Below are 23,447 nucleotides of genomic sequence, written 5' to 3'. Positions count from 1 at the left end.
GAGCACTTGGCTACCATACATAAGGTCCTTGTGAAACTTATGTCTTTCTATATGCACCTGGAATGCAACTTTCACACTCATGCACATGAGGCAAGCTGTACACAATCCACGTCCCAAAGAAGCTACTTTTTGAAATACTGGACAACTATCTGGGGCTACCTGGATTGAAGTCTCGGGAAGTGCATTGAGCCACACTGTTGCTGCTCTCGAGCAACACAGGTATGAGAGGGACACCCAGGGCCAGCCTGAAGTCCCCTGGAGCCGAGCGAGATGGCAAGTATCGATGATCCAGCCCTCCCCCAATTACCGGGGAAAAAACCACACTGAGCCAGGAGCTGTGTCAGCCATGAAAGCGCAGCAGATCTCTCTCGTTTATTGCGTCAGGCACTTAGTTATATACTGTTGGGGAAAGAGAAGATGGCAACTGGGAAGCTAGCCAATAGGAAGAGGGCCACTGTGTTATCACTAAGGGTCAGGGCAAACTTTTAGGTACTGGGCGGGACCGGTGCAGGAAAGCACGGGCGTAGGCTCAGTTGAATCAAGTACACAGAGATACCTCAAGAGAGGAATGCAAGGAATGCCTGGCCAAAGCCCTTTAATGGCCTCAGAGATGGAGATCAGGCCCCAACACCACACCTCCAACCCTGAGGCAGGGGTGGGCGAGGGACAGTGTGCACAGAACAATTGGTTGTTTTTGGAATAGAGGCTTGAGCCTGCCCAGGTGCATGCCAGGATCACTATCCACCTATTTTAAGCTTTTTAATAGAATTGGGATGACAGGCACATACAACCAGAACCAGAATTATCTCCCCTGAGAAAAGAGAATGTCCTCCTTTGAGGAGGCCATTTCTGGCAAGGATAAAGGTGATAAATTTATTAGAGAAGAAATAGAGCAGAGAAAGGGATCATGTGGCATAAACATGTCAAAAGAAGACAACACTTCAGCCTAGTTACCCATTTTGCGCTGCATTCCTGGTTACAGAGCAGGGCCTTAAAAAAAATTAAATAGCTTGCGTTAAACAGTGAGAATTAGAGCTTGAAGATAGCTTTCTGATTGGCTGGTCTCCTTTCTGTTTCCTGTAAGGTTGTGACACCAAAGTCCTGTATTATTTTCCTCCCCCCTCCTTTTTTTGTCCTTCATGCGTCATGCCCCCATCTCATTGTCAGACAGGTTGTACAGTTTTGGTTTTGAGATAGGGTCTTGCTAACTTTGCTGTGGGTAGGCCTAATGCTCCAGCCTCTTCCTTGACAAGTAGCTTGATTTCGAGGCATGCACCACCATGCCTGGCTAAAGCTAAAAATATTCTTTAAAAATTAGGTTTATTTTCAAAATTAGCCCATTTTGAACCTCTCACAAGTATGACAGTAATGTAAAATATTTCTGTAAACATTTGCCTTCAGAAAAGTGCTTCCATATAGACCGCATGAATAAGGTATAGCAAAAGCTACAGGGAAATGGATTTCACTACAATAAGAAAATAACACCCACCACATAGTCAGTGATACACCGGATCAAAGAGAGAACATGTGGAAGAGACAGAAAGCATTTCAACCAATCTCCTCCTATAGAAACCATAGACAAGTAACCAGTTGTGAATCTCTTTCAGTAAGGGATGTGTGTGATCGATAGCTTGCTTGAGTCTGTTGGCCTGCTGAGCCTGCTGAGCTGCGGTTCTTTCCCAAGAGGGGAAATAAGCTGCTACTAAGAAATCCCTCCAATGACTAAGAAAGACATCCCTTCAGGAAGTCCAAATCAAGTTTGACTGTTAGTCAATGTGTTGAGCAATTGTTATATGTCATTGTTCATCCAGAAGATGGAGCTTTGGTCTAAAATATGGATGGAAACACAAGTCATCAAGCAGGGTCCAGAACAAGGGAGTCCAAAGAAAATGCAGGAAATGTGGTCAGTATCAAGAAGGCCTTCAAAAGCATTTGAAATCTCCTTGGAGATGGGGTCCTTTTATCTGATTTTCCTTCCCATCATCAACTCCCATTGCTTCCACTGTTTTTATCAAGACAAAAAGAACATTTCCATGAGAGTCACAAAAATGATTGTGTGTCACCTTACTTTTTATACAGTGTTTCTCTTCCCAGAAGTCTAAAGGTTCTCTATTGACGTGTTCCATGTTTTGTGCGTTGAAAGAGGTGATATTTAAGTTCACTTTTCCTGTGGATTTATTACGCAGATGTGAATTGTATGAATTTTCACCAAAATATTCAGGTAATAAAACTCCTTCTCTCTCGCGCTTTGTTCTAAAACAGCTTGGTGTAATTTAGGCCCCATCTCAGCCACGTTTTCCTCATATCTAGCATCCATATCCTGATTTTCAGACTCATCTTTGAGCTTAGCATGGTCCTTTGAGAAACCGACTTGCATTGTGTCCATACTTAAGCATTCAGGGCAGAGCAATCTCACTGATTGCTACCTACCTTCCCTGAGGTCAAGGAATCGCAACAAAAATGTCAGTTCCCTTAAGTAAAAAGTGAAAAGCACCAGCCCAGAAAACCATGTGGACACCAAGTCACACACAGCAAGGTGGACTGTCGGCTTGCAGCGACAGCACTTGTCCTTGAGCACGGCGGTTGGTGGTGGAGAATTTCACTAGGGTACTTTGCAGTCTGCTTTGAGCGAGGCATGGAGTTTGTGAGGTGTGAGAGCCCGTGATATTGCTGCAGCAGGCTACAGTTTATGGTTGGAGCTGCCTGCGTCACCTGATAAGATAAAGCCTGAGTGAACTAATTTCAGGGAAGGACCTGTGTCACTAGATTTCAGGGAAACCCGTGCTTTATAACAGGGCCTAAGATAGTGGAGTGGCTCCTGAGATGGTGGAGCTTAGGCTAACAGAAAGAAGATAAATACATGTTGGGCAGTAGAAAGTGCCTGCTATGTTATCTGTATCAGTTAGCTATTGCTACGTAACAAATGACTCCAATACTCCGTGACTTCAAATAGTAGGAATTTAGAGTTTGTAGGTCAACTGGCAATGCTGGCTCAGCTGGGCTCATGCATACATACCTGGGTTAGGTGTGGGGTGGATGGATAGGTGGCTCTAATGATCCAGGCTGGCCTTTCTGACATCATGCGTTTATTCAGATCACAGACTCCAGATTTCTAGGGAAGAAAGATCACTGGCTAAAAGCCCTTATTCGGACCTTTGCCCATATGTGCTACACTGTACTGAGCAGAAAAAGTCAGTAGGCCTGTTTGGATCAAAGGGCTGTGGAACCCAACCCCATTCTCTTTTAGGAAGAGCTGACAAGTAATATTTCAAAGAGTATTGCTAGAAAGAGAAAGAATTGTGGTCAATGTGGCACAAAATGGCTTCCAGAGAGAATAAACTATGAGCATGCCTAGACGGCAAAGCAGTATTTATAAATGTTCAGGGATCATAATTGAAATTTTAAAAATTGTTCATCCACCAAGATGTGCTGTATTCACAAACTGACCCACTGAATTGAATCAAACCATTTGGATTGTTGCATTTTTGTCCTTTCTGTTGTTTGTGACCAGGTCTGGTCACATAAGCCAGGCCATGTTCCTACTACCTTAGTATCACAAGGACTAGGATTATAAATTTGTACTAGCACAGTTGGTCAGACTACTGCATTTTGTGTTTGCTTGTGGTCCTATGGATGGAACTCAAGACCTTGCACATGCTAGGCATTGCTGTACCATTGAGCTCCCAACCCTGTTGGAGGTCTTCCTGTACTCTCACACATGCAGTATATAGAAGCTGTAGACTTCCTAAAAATCTCCAAGGGCTGAGAAGTGCCGTGAAGCTTTACTTCACCTTTACTTTCCCCATCTTCAGCTGACTGTGAGTGAGACATTCCATGATCTTCCTTTTTTTTAAGCATGATGCTTTTGAACTATGAAGTGGATTTGAATCCAGGTGAAACAGTCAAGCTGGCATCGAAAAAGCTAGCTAAATTCTAAATAGAGAATTATTTGAAAGGACTGCTCTCACTATTTCTGCAACCAGGACACAGACTCCCACACACCTCTTTTAAAAATCGCCTTCTCTTCAGAAAAGCCAGTTTTCTCAACCAAAATTCGGTACATTTTTACGGTAACGCTGTAAAAAAGCTCTGACACTGACAGATTCTGAAGAAAATGAGGCAAGATATAAAACTTAGAATACTACTCAGGGAGCATATGGCTAGACACTTTATTTAAAGGAAAGGACAAGGAATTCAGAAAGTCTATAATTAGAAAGAGGCTTCATGCTCGGCTCCCAAGAATAAGGAGCTTTCCTAGGAACCTGAACTATTAAGATAATGGCCTCTGACATTTTGGGGAAAAAAATGGCTGTATTGTTCAAAGTCAGTGAACATGAAAAGACACACCCGGGGAGCAGAAAACTAAATGGAGGAACATGTTTTTTTTTTGTTGTCTGTTCACAGGAATAAGATGATGGACAGTGTTTCAGGAAAACCTGGGATACAAAACAAGCCGCCAATTGAAATATAAGAAAGAAACAGACCAATCCAGACTTGTACGAAACTCAGTTTACTAGGGACTTACATAGAGAAACCTGTCTTGAGTAGCAGACAGATAGGAAGATCCCCACTAGCCCAGGAAGAAGGGGTTTTATAGCTACTGTAAAAATAGGAAAGGAAGCCTGAGACCAACCAGAATATACCCGGGTTGCAGTAAAAGGTATTAACATGTCAGGCGTCAATTAAAAAGAATCCTGGTGCCAATGACCAACATGAAAGGCTGCCACTCCTTTAGTGGCACTGTCCTGTGGGGCTTATCTTAGCTTGTTTGTTTGATGCTGGGATTCAAGCAGGGCTTCGTCCATGCTAAGCATATGCTGTGCCGCTGAACTATGTACCCCCAGCCTGGATTCTGTAGGGGTTCTTGGAGTGTCTTTCTACAGACAACATTTGAAATAGCCACTAATGAATTCCTGTGTCGAGGCCAAGATTTTTGTCTCATTATAGGAAGTTTCCACAGAAACTCTGGAACTGAGTTCTGACCATGGCCATAATGATCAACTTCTGTTCTTTTTGGGTTCTCTGTACACAGGTACCTATAGCTGTTAATGCATGTATGTGGAGGGAGATGGCCGACTGAAGAAAAATCTGTGACCCAATAATCCACGATTAAAGCCCTTGGCTTCCCATGTAACTCCATATTTCAAAGCCTTACTAGGAGACTCTTTAGCCTCAAGCTTTTTCAGAACCCCACTTCTGTCACCCTCTTTCTTTCCTGAAAGCTACTTGAGAATTGAGCTATTTTATTTAGAGGCCAGCTGCTCTTCACAGGGAATGTGGATAACAAGCACATGTATGAGGATAACAAATGTGGTTGGCCTTGGGGAGAAGGGAGTAGAGCAGATAAAGGGCCTTGAAAAAGAAATAAGGCACTAAAACCCATCATATGTCTTTGGGAAAGGGAAATTGTTGCAGAGCAGAAGTAAATATGCACAGCCTGTGTCAGGATAGAAAACAGAGACCGTGAACTGGGAAAGGTGGTTGAGGCAGGTCTGAATGACTAGGTGGGGGGGGGGGAGGATATGGCGGGAGACTAGAAGACCTCAGCTACAGCTGCAGCTGCTTTTTAGACCTGCATAGCAAGGATGTATCTTTGCTCCCATTACTTGGGAAACGGATGCAAAAGTCTTCTATATTAAAGCTTACTGTATGCCAGCACTATTCTAAGTGCTTTTCATAAATTAACTCATTTAACACTGTCAAAGAAAACCTGAGCCAGACGGTAAAGTGGCAAAGCCAGATTATACTCAGGAACTATTGCAATAGAGCACAAGAGTCTCAATGTAGAAATCGGCTCAAGGACAATCAGGGTGCATAACCAAGAAGAAGGGTGGAGGTGAGTGGGAAGGAGGAAGGGTGGGACAACAAGGAGAAAGGGGTCCTGTTGGACTGACCCAACAGGATTCCTGAGGCAGGCTGGTCAGGGGGGTCAGCAATCTCATGGGAAAATAGTGGGAAATAAGGAATGCCCTCTGGTATCAGGCAGGGGATACTGGCTAAACTGATTTGGCAAGATTATTACTAAACTTGGACAATAAAAAGAGGACATGGAAGGATCGTGGCCTTTTCTGCTCAGGCTAATTTTGAACAGAGATTCCCATATCTCAGCCTCCTAAGTAAACAGAATTACAGGAGTGAGACACTGGCACTGGGCTTTGAAGTTTCTTTTATACTACGACATACGAGGAGCGGCTCATGTCTGTAAGCCACTCAGGAGGTTGCTACGTTGAGGATTATGGTTCAAAGCCAGCACACAAGAAAGTCTGTGAGATTCTAATCTTCAATTAGCCACCCGAAAACTGGAAGTTGTGCTGTGGCTCAAAGCGGTCAAGCACTAACCTTGAGCAGAAGAGCTCAGGGACAGGACCCAGGCCCCTTGGTTAAAGCCCCATGACATATAAAAAAGAAACCTGGAAATCGACAGTAAACTTCCATCGTCAAAGTCTTAATCTTCAGAGACTATCTCCACGAGGTTGGCTTGAAGATATTCATATCTATCACTTCTTGAATTTTTCCACACTGCAATTATTTTTAGTTTTCATCTGAAGTAATTATTTGGATATTTTCCAATAAGATGCTTCCCTGTGTGGCAGGAGAAAAACTCATCCTTCACTAGCATGTTTCAGTTCCTCTCAAATGACTGGTTCAGTTTGCAGCTAGAACCCCAGCTCTTCCCTTTGCCATCCTAAGAACCACGACATAGGACAAAAATGGTTTCTTGTGGTGCTGGTTCACTCCTTGAACCAGACTCACCCACCTCATGATAGATGGACATGGTAAGCACACATCACAAAGGGCTTGTCCACTCCAGCAGAGGCTCACAGACGGCACAGCAGTGCCAGCTTTGTTCTGTCTGCCAACAACAACCCTCCCCCACCAGTCCTCCCTGTCCTCTGTGGCAGCTTGGTATCACCCTATTGCTTTACTTCTGTCCTTCAGTGATGCCTGCTCATACACCGTCTAGACAAAAGTGGCATTAGGCATTTGAAAATATCTCATTTATACAAGTTCTAAAATGAAAAGTAACGTCATGATTCCATAGACTATAGGTAAGAGATATAACTATGTACAAACCTCTACACTAGTGCAAATTAGTGCAGTACTCTATTGGTTTAAATACTTTTAACATTGTTTTGCTTTGTTTTAGCAGTCCTAGGGATTGAACTTGGGGCCTGGCACTGTCCTTGAGCTTTCTCAAGGCTAGTGCTCTACCCCTTGAGCCACAGCACCAGTTCCGGCTTTTCTGTGCATGGGTTATTGAGGATTCAAACCCAGGGCTTCAAACATGCTAGGTGAGCACTCTACCCCTAGGCCACATTCCAGGCCTAGGTTTTTAGAACACAGATGTCGGTATGTACCACACAAGGCCAAGCATGTCTATCCAGTCTCAAGGCTACATGCATACATGATTCAGGGTTACATGGATATGCTGAACAAGCTGGATCCTTGTCCTTCAGAAGTGCGGGCCCAAAGCTCCCCAGAAGCCACAGGGAGCAAAGCCTGATTTATTCCACTGACCCTACAACCAACTTAACTGCTTTCCCTCCTCACCTACCCACTGGTCCTGCGCCTCTTTGTGTTCAAGGATAGCCCTCTACCACTTGACCCACAGCACCACTTTCCATTTTCTGCTGGTTAGGTGGAGGTAAGAGCCTCACAGACTTTCCTGTCAAAGCTAGTTTTGAACCGCCATCCTCAGATCTCAGCCCCCTTGAGTCTAGGATTACAGGTATGTGCCACTGGCTTCTAATTACATTTCTTTTTTTTCTTTTTCTTTTTTTTTTTTGCCAGTCCTGGGAACTGACCTCAGGGCCTGAGCACTATCCTTGGGCTTTCCTCAATGTTAGTGCTCTTCAAATTGAGCCACAGCATCAGTTCTGTCTTTTCTATATATATGGTACTAAGGAGTCGAACCCGGGTCTTTGTGCATGCTAGGCAAGCTCTCTACCACCAGGCCAAACTCCCAGCCCCCTAATTGCATTTCTGATTAATAAAAATCCAGAGAATTTGACATCATCTGGTGAATGATGCACATGAAGAACTCAATCAGACCTTCAGAGAACATGGGAATAACAAACTCAGCTTCTCCAATTCCACCAGGCATTCATCTCAATACAGAGAAAACACTGAGATACTCAAACTGAATGCAATAGGTTCTCCCCTTGGTGAGTGTAAATGAAATGAGCAGAAGTAGAAGACACAAGCAAAGAGAACACTGAGTTTATTTGCACAACAAAGCTTTCCCTGAACGAAGGCCACATGGACAATTTCTTCAGGGTGCTTATCCTACAGACATTCACACACATATTGTTGTACCTGAACTCCTGGGACCCCGAAAGAACCACCAGAGGCCAAGGCCAAAGCAAAGGGGCAAGGGTCGTTTATTGCGAGTTCGAACCCGGACCTCCGCCCACTCGTTGCCAGTGACGCAAACAGGTCCCGAGCATAGGTTTTACACAGTTTTTATAATCATATACAAACAAGTTACAGCTATAGGCTCATGATTGGATGACATTTAGTTTGGTCCATGAGTATATTTCTGATTGGTTTGGGTGCAGGTGACTAACCTCAAGCCCTTGAGAGGTCATCACCATCATCACCCAGGGGTTCAAGTCTGGGTGAGTTCCAGGAATGGGTGTTTGTTGTTAATCTATAACATTGTGGTTCTCGCTTTCCAGATCAAGGGGCTTGGAGTAATTTCCCAGAATAGGGCTTGGGGTGACTGCTCCCCAGGGCGGGCCTAGGTCAACCAGACCTAGGCCAAGTTCGGGTTGGGGGGAGCTTGCCAGCCTGTCATTTCCCATAACTCAATATATGGGAGGGCACATTTCTACGCATGCTTAAGTCCTAGAGCCCATGTTCAAAGGAAAAGACAGTGCACAGCTAGAAATTTGCTCCGGGGCAATGCATGTGCCTAGCATATGTGATATCTAGTGTGTTTAATCCATATAACCATGGGGGGAAAAAGGAAAGACAGAGAAAACAAAAACTTCTTGGCATGTTCTTCTGCATTATAATGAACCAGGTTTATTCAAGGTTATCTAAAAGAAGAAGTCAGAGCAATTTAGTGACCTTGGTGGATTCTGCCAAAAGATTTAGTAGAAAACTATGTAACAGATACTCATCAACTGTTTTTGCTGAAAAATTACAGTTTCTTCACTTGGGCCCAAAGGGGAACTACAAGCACGAAGAAGTCCTGGTCTCTCTACATTTTCTAGTTGTGTCCTTTGCTTTGGACTTTTTCTTAATTCTGCATCATTTAAAGAGTGTGTGTCTTAAAATTGGTGGAACCTAACCTTTCTCATTCCTCTTCAAGGTTGGAAGCACAGACACAGGGAATCTGAGGTATTTTACTATCTGTGTTTTACTGTCTGGGTTTTCAGGAACAGTCCCAAACCTGCATTCCAAACCTTAGATTCCAGAAACAGCAGGCCCCTCAAGGCAAACTGTTACTGCAAGGAGATAATCCTACATGTAGGAACTTACAATCTCTAGGGAATCAGATTGTCCCCTCAAACGATAAGGACTTAAGCAGTCCATCTAGCTGAAGCAGGACTGAGATAAAGGCCACCTGGACTGTAGACTGGGTGGTTTGAATAAAACGGCTTACTTCTGCACACCTCCACTCTTACCCTGATAGTTCCTCTATTTAAACCAGAAAGATGGGCTCAAACTCTTAGTCCTCATCTTCCCCAAACAGCCATTTTAATTACAATCATCTCCTGGGTTGGTTGGTTTGTTTGTTTTACTGCTTCTTTTGTTTTCTTTCTTTGGGGGAAAAAAATAAACCCGGACTTGTCATGTTAGAACCCTTAAAGTTAATCACTGACCTAGGACTCTAGTTTTTATTTTTATTTTCATTTTGGCCTAGGCACTGTCCATGACCCTCTTCATGCTCAAGGCTAACACTCTACCACTTTTAGCCACAGCACCACTTCCTATTTTCTATTGGTTAACAGGAAACAAAAGAGTCTTGCAGACTTTCCTACCCCAAGCTGGCTCTCACTACAGTCTTCAGATCTCAGCCTCCTGAGTAGCTAGGATTACAGACATAAGCAAAGAATCTAGTTTTTAGAAGAAGCAAAAAGGACAGCTTGTTCCTGGGGGTTGATCTCAGGGCCCAGGCACAGGACTTTCTCAAGGCTAGAGTTCTACTACTTGAGTCACAGCATCACTTCCGGCTCTTTCTGTGTATATGATATCAAGGAGTCAAACCCTGGCTTCTTGCATGCTAGGCAAGCATTCTACCACTGGGCTACACTCCAGGCCCCCTGATCTTCTTTGTGCTCAAGGTTAACACTCTACCACTGGAGCCACAACATCACTTCTGGCTTTTTCTGTTTAGGTGGTACTGATGAATCAAACCAGGGCTTCTTGCTAGGCAAGCACTCTACTACTAAGCCACATTCCCAGCCCCTTGTAGCTTCTCTAAAATGAACTGCTCTTCATTGTGGAGGATATGTAAACTGCCAAAAAAAAGCTATCTTTTGAGAATTATGTATTCTACAGGTATATGTGTGCCATCTACATTCATAAACTGTTTTTCTCTTGTTAATTTCTCTCTCTCTCTTTCTCCCTCCCTCCCTCCCTCTTCCCCTCTTTCTGCCCCCCTCTCCTCTTCCTCCTCTTTCTTCCCCCCCTCCTCCACCATTCTTGGGGCTTGAAATTTGGGCCTAGTCCCTGGACTTTTTTTAATTTTTCTCCTTCTATTTCTTGAGCCACACCTGCATTTCTGCCTTTCTGTTGTTTTGGAGATAAGAGTCTCATGGACTTTCCTGTCTGAGCTAGCTTTGAGCCTTGAGCCTCATATTTCAGCCTTCTGCGTAGTCAGGATAAAGGCATGAGACACAGGAGTCCAGTTTGTTAATTTTTTTTTTTTGTGCCAGTTCTGGGGCTTGAACTCAGAGCCTGAGTACTGTCCTTGGGCTTTCTCAAGGTTAGTGGTCTGCCACTTGAACCACAGTACCACTTTTGGCTTTTTCTGTGTATGTGACACTGAGGAATTGAACCTGGGTCTTCATGCATGCCTGGCAAGCACTCTACCACTAGGCCAAACTCCCAGCCTGTTAATCTTTTTTATAACAAAGGTTTGTTCCAACTGGGCACTTAGATAAATTATTCAATTTTTCCCTATTATATCAATATGTATGACATACTATTGCTTTTCTGCATGTCCTAGAGATTGGAAAATGTAGAGGACTGGTTCTTCTGAAATAAAAGATGACAAAATGTGGGAACAGCAGGTAAGAGGCTAAAAATGTCCAAATGTATTTCTACTAACAGCTATGATCATTCCTGTAAAGAGTTCTCTGACCTCACAGAGACCCCCTCAGAGAACTGTAAACAGCTCTATTACAGCATGCACTGGACCTTAAAGGAAAACATACATTAAAATGTCAACCAACAACAAATGGGTCTCCCACAGAATGACAGTGAATAATTATGTGGCCTCTGGTGTAACTTTTTGAAGTTGTAACCCTCCAATTCTAGAGGTTCTAATATGTCAACTCTGACCACTTGTCTCAATATGCTTACTTTTTTATTTAAAAAAAAAGAATTTTGGTGAAAGCCAGAGAAAATGGTTTTTGTTTGTGCTTGTCCTAGGATTTAAATTCAGGGCCTGGATGATGTCTGTGGAGTTTTTTTGCTTAATGCCAGCACTCTAGCACTTGAGCCACAGCTCATTACTGGCCTTTGTGATAGTATTCAGAGAAGAGTCTCATAGACTTTCTTGCCCTGGCTGACTCTGCACTGGGTTTCTCACATCTTAGCCTCCTGAATAGCTAAGATTTCAGGCATGAGCCACCAGCACCCAGCTGAGAAAAGTTTATTAGTCAGCACACCATGGGAAAAAGGAGAGCAAGCATTTCAACCCATCTCTGAGATGCTGACATAAGCTTTAGATTTAAATAGAAGAAGAACTGGGGCTGGAGAAGAGTTATGAATAGTTGAACAGTCCAAGGCAAACCATGGCCTGGTTAATTCTTATCTCAGTTCTGGTTCTGTGAAAGGTTCTAGAGAAGTCATTCTTGTCATCACTTGAGATTTCATGTCTCCAGGAGATGCTTCCTCCTGATCCAGTGTACAGCCTCAGCATGACATGCAGTCACCCTCCTTTGGGGGGTGGTGAAGGGGTACTTTTGGTCCCCCCTGCTGTAGCTCAATCCTGTCAGTCCTGAAATCCAAGATGACTACAACAGAGAATAGCTCAGAGCAAACGAGTCAGGTACAAAATGGAGGGAGGGAAGCCAGGTTTTCCTTCCGCTTCTAGTTAACTGTGGCCCAAGAAACTCCAGTGCTTTTCAGCACAGCAGCCTCTATGCAGTTGTTATAAAATCACAAAGCTAACAAAGGAGCCATCAGGACATTACAGAAAAGTAAAACCCACAAGCAATGAACACAATCATCCACAAGTGCAAGGTGTGGATGGCCTTATTGTTTAGTATGTGATTCTATGTACAGCTAAGCAAACATTTTGAAGTGACTAGAGTCATCATGCTTCTTCACACAGCCTAGTCAGGAATAGTTATCACTTTGAAGTTCAGAAGCCATGAATTATTTTCATCACCAAAAAAAAAAAATACTGTCACAACTCCCAAAATGCAAGCTGGTCTTTCTCAAGGACAAAAAAAAACCTTTACTAAAAAGACAAAAGTAGGAACAGAACTCTAGGTAATGTATTGGGAGAATTACAATTAAAAGACCCCGTATTCTATGCCCAACATTAAATGAGACATGAAGCAATTGTGTTCCAGAAATATAATGCTTATAAGAGAATTAATTATTGAATATATTACTAAAAAAGCATGTTTCTATTGAGTTAATAAAAAAGATGCAAAGAATTATCAGAATCTAAATACATAATAAATAAGAATGTCAGAATATAATATATAATATACAAGTTCTGGCACTGACTTCTCAGGGGAACTTTAACAATTCTACATTCAAGATGTTTCCTAGTATGATTTTTTTTTGTCAGTCCTGGGCACTGTTCCAGACTTTCCTTTCCTTTTTTTTTTTTTTTTGTTGGCTGGGGGAGCGCAGTCTGGGCTTGAGCTCAAGGACTGAGCACTGTCCTTGGATTTTCTCAAAACTAGAGCTCTACCACTTGAGTAATAGCACCACTTCTGGCTTTTTTCTATGTTTGTGGTACAGAGGAATAGAACCTGGGTCTTTGTGCATGCTAAGCAAGCACTCTACCACTAGGCTAAACTCCCAGCATGTCCTGGACTTTCTTTTACTCAAAGCTAGCACTCTATCACTTGAGCCATAGTGACACTTCCCACCTTTTCTGTATATGTGGTACCGAGGAATGGAACCTAGGGATTCATGCATGCTAGTAAAGCACTCTGCCACTAAGCCAAATTCCCAGCTCTCCTAGTACATATATACATATTTAAAACAAAGAAACATATTTACAATCAGCCGTAGTGGCTCACACCTGAAATCAGAGCACTATCCTTAAGCAAAAGGGCCAAGGCCGTGAGTTCAAGCGACAAAATCAACAACACCACCTTGGCTAAGCAGCATATACATATATACCAAAAAGAAAAAAGCAAAAACAATGTTCTATCCCATAATGCTCAAAATGTCAGAAAACAAATGTTTCCTAGAAATCATAGTAGTTTAAAATCTATAATTCTCTCATGTATCAGCAAGCCACTTCTTTAAACACCTAGAGAAGACTTGATGTTGTGAAACAGGGACTATTTGTCCTCTGTACACACTAGTAAATATGCAGTATATTAACTGAAGAGATGGGAGTTTTTCTTCCTGAACAATCACAACACTGGCGTAGCACTTTTCCTGTTTGTGTTTCTTCTTTTGGAACAGCTGCCAAATACAATGTGCACCTTTGGGTGGAGAAAGAAAGGCCTGACCACTGCCAACCAAACAACACTGCTTGTGAATTTTAACAAAACTTTACAAAATGTTCTATCAGTATCTCTACTTTTAACATGCACATGTACTTTTAACAAAACTTTACAAAATGTTATATCACTGTCTCTGCTTTTAACGTACACATATACTAAGGAACATCTAAACAATACTAGACAGAACTCAACCTAGTCGGCTATAAATACAATGAGGCATAAAACCATGGAGCCAGGTGTAGGTGGTTCATGCCTGTAATCCTAGCTGTTCAGAAAGCTGACAACCCAAAATCGAATTTTGAAACCAGGGAGAGAAGGGAAGTCTCAAAGACCCTTAACTCCAAGTAACCCCCCCCCAAAGCCCGAAGTAGAGCTGCAGTTTAAGTAGCAGAACACTAACCTTGAGTGGAGAAAGCTAAGGAATCAGTGCTCAGGCTGAATTCAAGACTCCCCACCCCCCACACACACCCCAGTCACCTGTGGAGATGTTTCTTTCTTTAGCCAGAAGATTGAGCTCAGGGCCTGAGCACTGTCCTTGAGCATTTTCAAGACTCGTGCCCCACCACTGGGCCCACAGCACCCCTGCCAGCTTTTTCTTCGTATGCGGCCTTTTTATTTCTGGCCTTATTATTCAGGAACTGGGGGTCGAATCTAGGTCTTCTTGTCCCGTAGGCAAGCCCTCTACCCCCGTGCTATGACCTCAGCCATTAAATACTTATTTATTGGTTGACCGGTCCTTACCAGGGTTTGAATTCTGGACACGGGGCGCTCTTGCTAAGTTGAGGCCTGCCTTACCAGCTGGGCCGCGCCTTTCTTGCTTGCTCGGTTCACTCGGAGCTGCCAGGGCTGTCTTGAAAGCTTACCGATTGAAAAGGCGCGCACTTCTTACCTCGCAGGCCCAGCCTGGCCTCTGGCGGACAGTCCTGGCCCCTCAGCCCGCCTATCCGCACCGCTTTCTTCGCAGCTGTCTGCCTGGACTTCCGGTGGCCACGTGCTGGCGCGCAAGCGCACTGGCGCGGGGCCACGTCCATCCGGGTACTTGGCGCGGCTTTTCGCGGCTGCGTGGCCCAACGGCGCTTCCGGTGGCCGCCATGGGCCGGGCTGAGACCGTCTGCTGGGCGTGATCGCTTCACCCCGGGGTGCGGGTGAGTGGAATCTGAACTCGGGGGGGCTGTGGTGGCCGGTGTGCGGAGGCCAGGGCCTGACTTTGCACAAAACCTCGCCTTCCCTTTCTCCAGGCAGACCAGCCGGACCCGCCGAGCCTGGGCGCCTTCGCCCCTGCCCCGCGGAGGTACGGAAGCCGCCTTCCACAGCCGGGCCTGCAGCTTCCTTTTAGTTACTGGCGTCTGATTTTTCTGGTAGTTCTTTTATTTTTTTTTTCCCCCTCAAGGCATTCGTTCTACGAGGTAATGGAGATTAGAGTCCCGCGGGCCCTTCCTGCCAGGCCGGGCCTGGAACCACCATCCTCACAACTCAACCCCCTAGAGTTGGAAGTTTAAAAAAAAAAAAAAAAATTATTCAAATCCTCTGACATTTCCTGCTTTTTAGAAAATATTCTTGTTGCCATTTACCCTTTCTCCCTTGAACACATCAGTTACAGTCATTTTTAATCTAATTATCTTTAACCCCGATTTCTGTTTTATCTGTTGCCCTGCTTCACTTGGCTGTTTGCCATTGATCGCCACTGTCATCTTGTTTTCATTTTACGACTAGGTAAAATTTTGGCACTCTCTTGAGTTCGTTCCTCAGCATGTCTTCTCACAAGACTTTCAAGATCAAGCGTTTCCTGGCCAAGAAGCAAAAGCAAAATCGTCCGATTCCACAGTGGATTCAGATGAAAACTGGTAATAAAATCAGATACAACTCCAAGAGGAGACACTGGAGACGAACCAAGCTTGGTCTGTAAGGAATTGTGGGAGAGATGACACACACATCATCTTGCCACACCAAGAGGAAAATGTCATCACAGCCTTGATAGTTGAATGTGTTTTGTTGGGAATATGATCTCTGTTTCTGTACCATGCTGTCATAGGTGGATTAAGTAGTAAATGTGGGAAAAGTTTTGTCTGAAAGAAAAAATGTTTGGTGGTGTGCTGAAATATAACCAATTTTTTGGTTGTTGCTGCTGTTCTGTTTATTTTGTGGTGCTTTGGATTTTAACCCTGTGGACTTGTATATCCAGGCAAATGATGTACCACTGAAGAATATCGTCATCCCTTAACAAGATATTTTTTGGAGATTGGTTCTTGTTGTGAAGCCCAGACTGACCTCAAACACAATCCTTCCATTTCATCCTCCTGAGTTCAAGTTACAGGTGTGAACTACTTATACGTAGTTAACAGATGTTTTAACAAGAACTTTGTCAATTTGAGACCGTTCAAAACTCCACAATTTTGTCACTATATTTGAACACAATAGCTGATGTTGGATGATTTCTCTTGGACACAACATTCAAATCTTTTTTGTTTTTAGTGTGTGTGCGGTTCTGGGAGTTGAACCTAGGACCTTTGGCATTCTAAGCAAATACCGTATACCATTTGAGTCATGCTCTAGCCCTTTTGTTTGTATTTTGTTCTTGAAAAATCATTTTTTGAGATAGAATCTTCTTGGTTCTACATCCACCTACCTAGTTTTACACACAGACGTACACCAGCATATCCAACCACTGAACCTTGATTCAGTCCCCAATTAACTAATGACAAATAGTGTAAGCTCTTAACCATTTGATATACTTCTGGATTCTTTCTTTTCTGTAAATAAGTCTTCATAGCTTTGATGGCTCTGTAATACCTTTTGGTCTTTGTACTTCATTCTAGATCTTAGTTTTTGCCAGTGGGAGATCAGCTCAGCATGGTCTCCAGGGATTGGCTAGCTTTTTTGTAAAGGGCTTAGGTCTACTGTCCCCACTACAACCATTCAACTCTGTCATTATAACACAAAAGCAGCAGCACATGATAATGCAAGGGTAAGCATGACTCAGTTCCTATAAAATACTTAACCAACTGACCACATGAGATGAGCAATCCTTTATCCCACATGAAGTCCTCCAAAGGCCATTTTTAAGCTGTTTTTAAGCTATAATTTTTTCTATTTAGATACACTCCATCAAGCATTTCATGATACGTAATTACAATAACCAAGTACCATCTGCTTAGTATAACACAAAACAGTTAATACTAAGCATTATCTTACTATATTTCAGAGATCAATTTGGTATCCAAGATTAAATGTCCCAGTGGACCTGTGTTTGTCTAAGGATAGAGTTAGGCTGTAATCCCAGCACTGGACTACTACTGCTAGAACAGGAGAAATTGCAAATTTAAGATCAACCTGGCAATAAAATAAGATCCTGACTCTAACCAACAACAAAAACTTGACATCTATTGGGCACAGTAGCAGGATAGAACTTGGGGAAAATGTTTGGAAGCAGAATTCCTTTTACCCTGGGAAAACTCTTGTCCTTAATGCCCTGAATTAAGTGCTAAGACTGACCTGCATTATTGAAGATAAGCTTAAAATTACTTGACAATATCCACAGCACAAGCCTTCTCAGAAGTATCCATACTCACACTTTAACCACATGGGCAACAGTCCTGCCGACACACTAAACCCGGAAATTTAACCACACCACACTTTATAAAAAGCACATTCATGCTGATATTTGTCCTATAATTTAATGGTGAAATCATTAATGTAAGGTCTGCCGAAAGGAAACTCCGCGCAGTTCAGGAGAAGAGAGTTTATTATGTGAGGAAAGAGCAGACTCCTGCCACCCAAGATGGAGTCAGGAGAGCAAGAGAGCTTAGGGCGGGAAGAGAGAGATTATATAGGGGGGGGTGTGGCCACAGCAGAAATGGATGTGATCTCAGACGATGGGGAAATACTTCAGACTGGGGGACCTCCCACTGCCCCCAGGCATGCCAGTTACCAGGGTTACAGGTGCTGGGCAGGGATTTCCAGGGTTCAGGGGGAAGAAGGGAAGAAGTCATTTCTTCCAGTCGGACCTAACAATTAGTGATTATGTTGTTTGTAATTTTTCCTGCTAAAATTCAGTTCTGGACTGAAGGTGTGGCTTAAATAGAAGAGTGTCAAACCCAGCAAACTTGAGGCCTTAAGTTCAAACTCCAGTACACTCTTTTAATATGTATTGGAGAAAGTTATACAGTAAGTATGTTGAATAGCTTTGTAGACAAGGTCATTTTCATTTTATGAGCTTACAAAGAAGCATCCTTTATGTGCCAGATAATAGAAATGCATATTTATTGATCATGGGAAAGCGGTCTCTTGATTATATTTCTAATAGTAGTTGTAAAAAAAAAAAGTTTTATGAAGCACTGTGGGGTCAAGCACTCTTGTAAGTACTCGTGCCTAATGATTTCACATAGTACCTAAAAGATGAATTACTGCTCTTAACAATGCTCATACAGCACTCAAGAGGCTAATACATGAAGATTCTGAGTTAGAGGCCAGGCTGAGCTATATGAAACGAAAGAAAAATGTATTTGGTACTTTATATTGATGTTTGGTCCATGCAATGGTTGTAAGGGTTACGTTTTAGTGAGGAAATGGAAGCATGGAGAAATTGAGGTTTAAACAAAAACTAGATCACTTCTATGGGGGGAGATAGTCTTATCTAGCATGCATAAGACACTGGCACACTCCCAATAGTGCAATAAAAACAAGCCACTCCAGATACTTAAAAGTTTAGTGCACAGAATTAAGGGATTATACACATTGCCAGGCAGGGGATGCACATCTGTAATCTCAACTCTGAATAGTGGAACTCAAGAGAGTGGTAGTTTGAAGCCAGCCCAGGCAAAAAAGTAAGATCTTCATTTAAATCAGTAAGGCAGGAATCTCAGCTGCCTGTCATCCTAGTTTGTGGGCAAAGGTGATAGAATTGAGGTCTAAGTCCTACCCAGGGCAAAAACATGAGACCCTTCCTGAAAATAAAAGCTAAAAAGGCTTGGGTGTGGCTTAAGTGGCGGTAATCAGGCTAGCAAGGGAAGGACTTGGGTTCATATGCCAGTACCTAGGAAAAAAACCTGCCTGCCATTTTATAGTTCTATCAGAAGTAAAATAGACAATACTGGACACCAGGAGCTCATACCAGTAATCCTAGCTACTCAAGAGGCTGAGTTCTGGAGGACAGTGGTTTGAAACCAGTCTGAGAAGAAAAGTTTGTGGGATTCTACCAACAAAATAATCAGCAGAAAAGTCTGGCTGGGATGTGGCTCAAGTAGCAGAATGCCAACTGAGCAGGCAAGAGGCCTGGAGTTCAAGCCCCAGTACCACCAGTAAAAGAAGAGTCTGCTGGAAACTCTGCTTAAGGATTTCCAGATGGCTGACCTCAAGACACTAGCCAAGACTGGGAGAAAAATCTTTCCGTCTCAATAACAAATTGACTTCCTGAGTTTATGATTTCCCATTTGCCTATCACCAAACAGCTGCCCAAAAGAACTGTCTTAAGCTTTGAATCCCTATTAATTTTCTGTTGGATTTATCTGATGCATCCCTCATGGTAGAATCACATGATTACATTGTATTCACCTAGACAATCTAACCTAATCTCTCCATTCTAAGGCTAGCTGATAAGTAACTTTAATTACTGCAAAGTCCAATCATTACAGAATGCTGTAGGATCTTGTTGCCTAAATTCTGTCTATTGCTATTGGAGAAAGATAGCCCAACACAAAAAGCTAGGAAAAGCCAGGCAAATAGCCAGGACTACATATATGTGTAATCCTGACTATTGAAAAGACAGATTAAGAGGACCAAAAAACCATGTTGGTATAGGTGCCTTTTATCCAGCTACTGGGCAGAATAAATAGGATCACCATTCAGACCAATACAGGCATACCTACAAGACACTCCTCAAACAATAACCAAGCAAAATGGGTTGGATGTATGGCTCAGACAGCATACTGTAGCCCTGGGTTCGATTCTTTAATACTACATACACAGAAAAAGCCAGAACTGGTGGTGTGGCTCAAGCAGTAGAACACTAGCCTTGAGACAACTCAAGGACAGGGCCCAGGCCCTGAGTTCAAGCCCCAGGACTGACCAAAAAGATTTGAGAAACTGGGCGCTGGTGGTTCACACCTGTAATCCTGGCTACTCAGGAGGCTGAGATCTGAGGATCATGGTTCAAAGCCAGCCAGGGCATGAAAGTCCGTGAGACTCTTATTTCCAATTAACCATCAGAAAACCAGAACTGATTCTGTGGCTCAAAGTGGTAGAGCACTAGCCTTGAGCTGAAAAGCTCAGGGACAGCACTCAGGCCCAGAGTTCAAGCCTATGACTGACAAAAAAAAAGGAAATTAAGATTACACATAGGTTTAGCCTTATACATTTTAATAACTATAGTTACCAAATATGAAAAATGTACTATTAAGAAACGTACATGAAACTGTGTCTAGTTTGAGGATGATTGTTTTCCTATTCTGGGGTTTGAACTATGGGCCTCATGCTTGCTAAGCAGGTACATTACTTGAGCCATTCCCCAATTCTTTTTGCTTTTTTTCCCAGATAGGGTTTTGGGGAGGGGAGATTTGCCTAGCTGGTCTCTTTAATTAAGCCTCCCCAATAGATGTGATGGTAGGCATGCTACTACGCCTGGCTTGTTGGCTATAACTGGATCTCACTAACTTTTTGACTGGACTAGCCTTAAACTTTCCTTCTTCCCAATCTGCCTACCAGTACGAGATACAGTTGTATGCCCCTGTTGGGGGCCGAGTCACGCCATGTCTAATAACTTTCTGCTGAGACCTGTAGTAGGGGTAAACACGTGGACCTCTTTATCCTGCCCACCTGTTGTGCTGATAGGCTATGGCACTGAATATAAGGAGGAGGGATTTGGGGAATGGAGAGAGATTTTCCTGCCCTGATGTAGCTGCGTGGCGTCTCTGTTCGTGCTCTGGGGAAGGAAGGCTGAGTGCGGGAGGTCAGTGGGCCCTTTCCTCTCCTGGCTGGTCCTGGTCGGGGGTGTTTTTCCCCATCCCTCCTACTAGTCTAGAGGGACCAGGGTTGAAGGACCCCAACATGCCCCTGTGCTTAACTCACATGAGGCAGTGTTTGAGTCCAGCACCAAAAAATAAAAATGTTAAAAGATAGATTTTGTATACTGGGTTACGAGAATCAAGTTAAGTAATATGGATAAGTGCTTAAATAATTCATTGAAATTCACTTATTGATCTTATCTGGTTTTAGAGACAGAATTGCAAATGGACAAAGGAGTCCGTTAGGACATAGGATAGAGTTTGTGTAAAATATTTGCCGCCACACATTTAAAAAAAAAAAAGAAAAGAAACCTGGTTAAAACTGTGGTGCAAGTCTCAAGCATAAAAAAGGATGCTTGGAAGGTCACTCAAAGGTTATGGTATACATGGGATTTCTCTTAAAGTAGGATTATGGCCTGAGAAAAAAATTTTCTTGGGCAGGGAGTTTGGCCTAGTGGTAGAGTGCTTGCCTAGCATGCACGAATGGATTCAATTCCTCAGTACCACATACATAGAAAGATGGTGGAAGTGGTGCTGAGGCTCAAGTGGTAGAGCTCTAGCCTTGAGAAAGTCCAAGGACAGTGCTCAGGCCCTGAGCTCAAGCCCAGGACTGGCAAAAAGAAAAAAAAAAAAAAACACCTTTCTCAAAATTAAATCTTCATTCTTAAGAGTAAAATACACATCCCTGCATGGGGAACTAAGTTGAGACATTACAACACAGGAAGAGGCATATAAGCACAGGAATTTTCTTCCCATAAACACAAAGACTGGGCAGAGGGAGGGTAGAAAGAGGAACATGACCTCTACTCTGGAAAGTTCAGGAACTGTCTTCCCAACTCTCAAATGGCCTTTCTGTGCTTCAGTATAAAAATAAAGCCTTTGCTCTTGCATCAGTGTGTCCCCAGCTAATTCTTCTGGCTGAGGTTTCAAGGACTATATAAGATTATTGTGATTGAAAAGTGATCTAATTTATTCCAGGCCAAGTGGCCAATAAGTGACCTAGCCAGACTGAATATAGATTGCCCAGCTTCAAAGATAGAGGTGGAAATTATTGCTCGTGATGGACCAGATGAGCAGTAACGTTATCTTAGTAAATAATCATAATTATTAAAGTGTTAGACACATTACCCTAAAGGCACACAACACTGCAAAGGGTAAATTACTCATTGTTGACTAAATTAAGTGCAGATTCCTTATCTGGCTTCACTTTACCAATATCTACATCCGTTTCCTCGGCATCCCTCTATATACCTATCCATTATACTCAAAATAGGGGCTGGAATGTGTCTTTAGTGGTCTAGTGGCTTGCCTAGAATGCATGAAGCTTTGAGTTTGATTCCTCAGTACCACATACACAGAAAAAGCCAGAAGTGGTGCTGCGACTCAAGTGGTAGAGCTCTAGCCTTGAGCAAAAGCAGCTCAGGGACAGTGTCCAGGTCCTGAGTTCAAGCCCCAGGACTGGCGAAACAAAAAAATTATACTCAAAATGACTCTTCAAGGTGGGACAATCAAGAACAGTCAGGAGAGGCTGAGGCGGGAGCATCTCACGTTTGAAGACAGCCTAATCTAATTGTCAAGTTCCAGCTCACCCTGGATCAGATACAGAGACTGTCTCAAGTAAATAAGATCCATGGCGCTGGGAATGTGGCTTGGTGATCGAGAGTTAGCCTAGTGTGCAGGAAGCCCTGGGCTGGATTCCCAGACCTGGCTCAAGAGGTAAAGCGCTAGCTGTGAACAAAAGCAGCTCGGAGACAGTGTCCATTCCCTGAGTTCAAGCCTCAGGCCTGGCCAAAGGGGGAAAAAAAAAAAAATCCAAGATAGGCAGGAAGCGGAGATCAGGAGGAGGAACCTAGTCCAAGGTCAGTCCTGGAAAAGGAAGAGTTCAAGAGGCTCTGCGATGGCGGACCTGGACGTTACAAAACTGGAAAATAACCGGAGCAACCGGGGCCAAGTGGCCCTTTCCTGGCGGGTCCAGGGAGAAGCCCCGGAAAGACCTCCCTCCACCATTACCCAGCAAGAAACAAAGCGGGAGGCGGGGCTCAGCTCGGCCCCGCCCCTCCTCGCTCGGCCCCGCCCCTCCTCGCCCCGCCCCCAACCAACCGCCAGCTCGGTCTCCTCCGCATCCCCGCCGCGCTCGGGGGGGCTGCGGGGCTCGAGCTGGGCCTGCTCTGCGGCCCTCCACGTTCCGTGCGGGGCTGGGGGGGGCCAGGGGCGGCGGGGAGGGCCACGGTGAGGACCTGTGCGGTGCACGCGGGGCCGCTGCGGGGCCCGGAGCTGCGCAGCAGGAGAAGCCGGGGCTGTCGTAGTCCGCCGTGGGTGCTCCGTGTCGTGGTGCCGGCCCCGGGGCTTGAACTTGGCCTTACCACTTGGCCAGGCTCCGCTGGTTCAAGGCTGGCGCGCTCCTAGAGCCACGCCTCCCGTCCATCTTATTCGCCGGTCCCCGGACGCCTCCCGGCCGCCGCTGCGGTCCCACAGCCGCGCCGGAGGGCGAAGGGCCGGCCGGAGCCGCAGGCCCACAGTCGGCTTCTACTTGGCGCCGCGCCGCCCCGCCCTCTCCGCAGGCGGCCTCCCGATT

General features: G+C 44.1%; 1 protein-coding gene across 3 annotated transcripts; it reads left to right on the top strand.

The window, feature by feature from the left end:
- The first annotated feature begins 14,938 nt into the window (after nt 1-14,938).
- Nucleotides 14,939-15,995, top strand: LOC150042200 (large ribosomal subunit protein eL39-like). 3 transcript variants are annotated; one of them, XM_090324806.1, is made up of 3 exons: nt 14,939-15,019; nt 15,113-15,165; nt 15,588-15,995. In XM_090324806.1, the coding sequence occupies exon 3, from the start codon at nt 15,625-15,627 to the stop codon at nt 15,778-15,780; it is 156 nt and encodes a 51-aa protein (XP_090180932.1). In that variant the 5' UTR covers nt 14,939-15,019; nt 15,113-15,165; nt 15,588-15,624; the 3' UTR covers nt 15,781-15,995. The 3 variants fall into 3 exon arrangements, with proteins under 3 accessions (XP_090180932.1, XP_090180931.1, XP_090180933.1); XM_090324805.1 differs by having other exon boundaries at nt 15,113-15,232; XM_090324807.1 differs by lacking the exon at nt 15,113-15,165 and having other exon boundaries at nt 14,942-15,019.
- The last annotated feature ends 7,452 nt before the right edge of the window (nt 15,996-23,447 follow it).

Source organism: Megascapheus bottae, chromosome 36 (assembly GCF_031878675.1).
Source record: "Megascapheus bottae isolate mThoBot1 chromosome 36, mThoBot2.hap1, whole genome shotgun sequence".
Taxonomy (NCBI): domain Eukaryota; kingdom Metazoa; phylum Chordata; class Mammalia; order Rodentia; family Geomyidae; genus Megascapheus; species Megascapheus bottae.
Note: the sequence above shows the minus strand (reverse complement) of the source record. Positions and strands in the feature narration are given on the sequence as shown.

What these genes read in the sequence shown, in the direction of transcription:
- LOC150042200 (XM_090324806.1), top strand. Translation starts at nt 15,625, where the DNA reads ATGTCTTCTCACAAGACTTTCAAGATCAAGCGTTTCCTGGCCAAGAAG.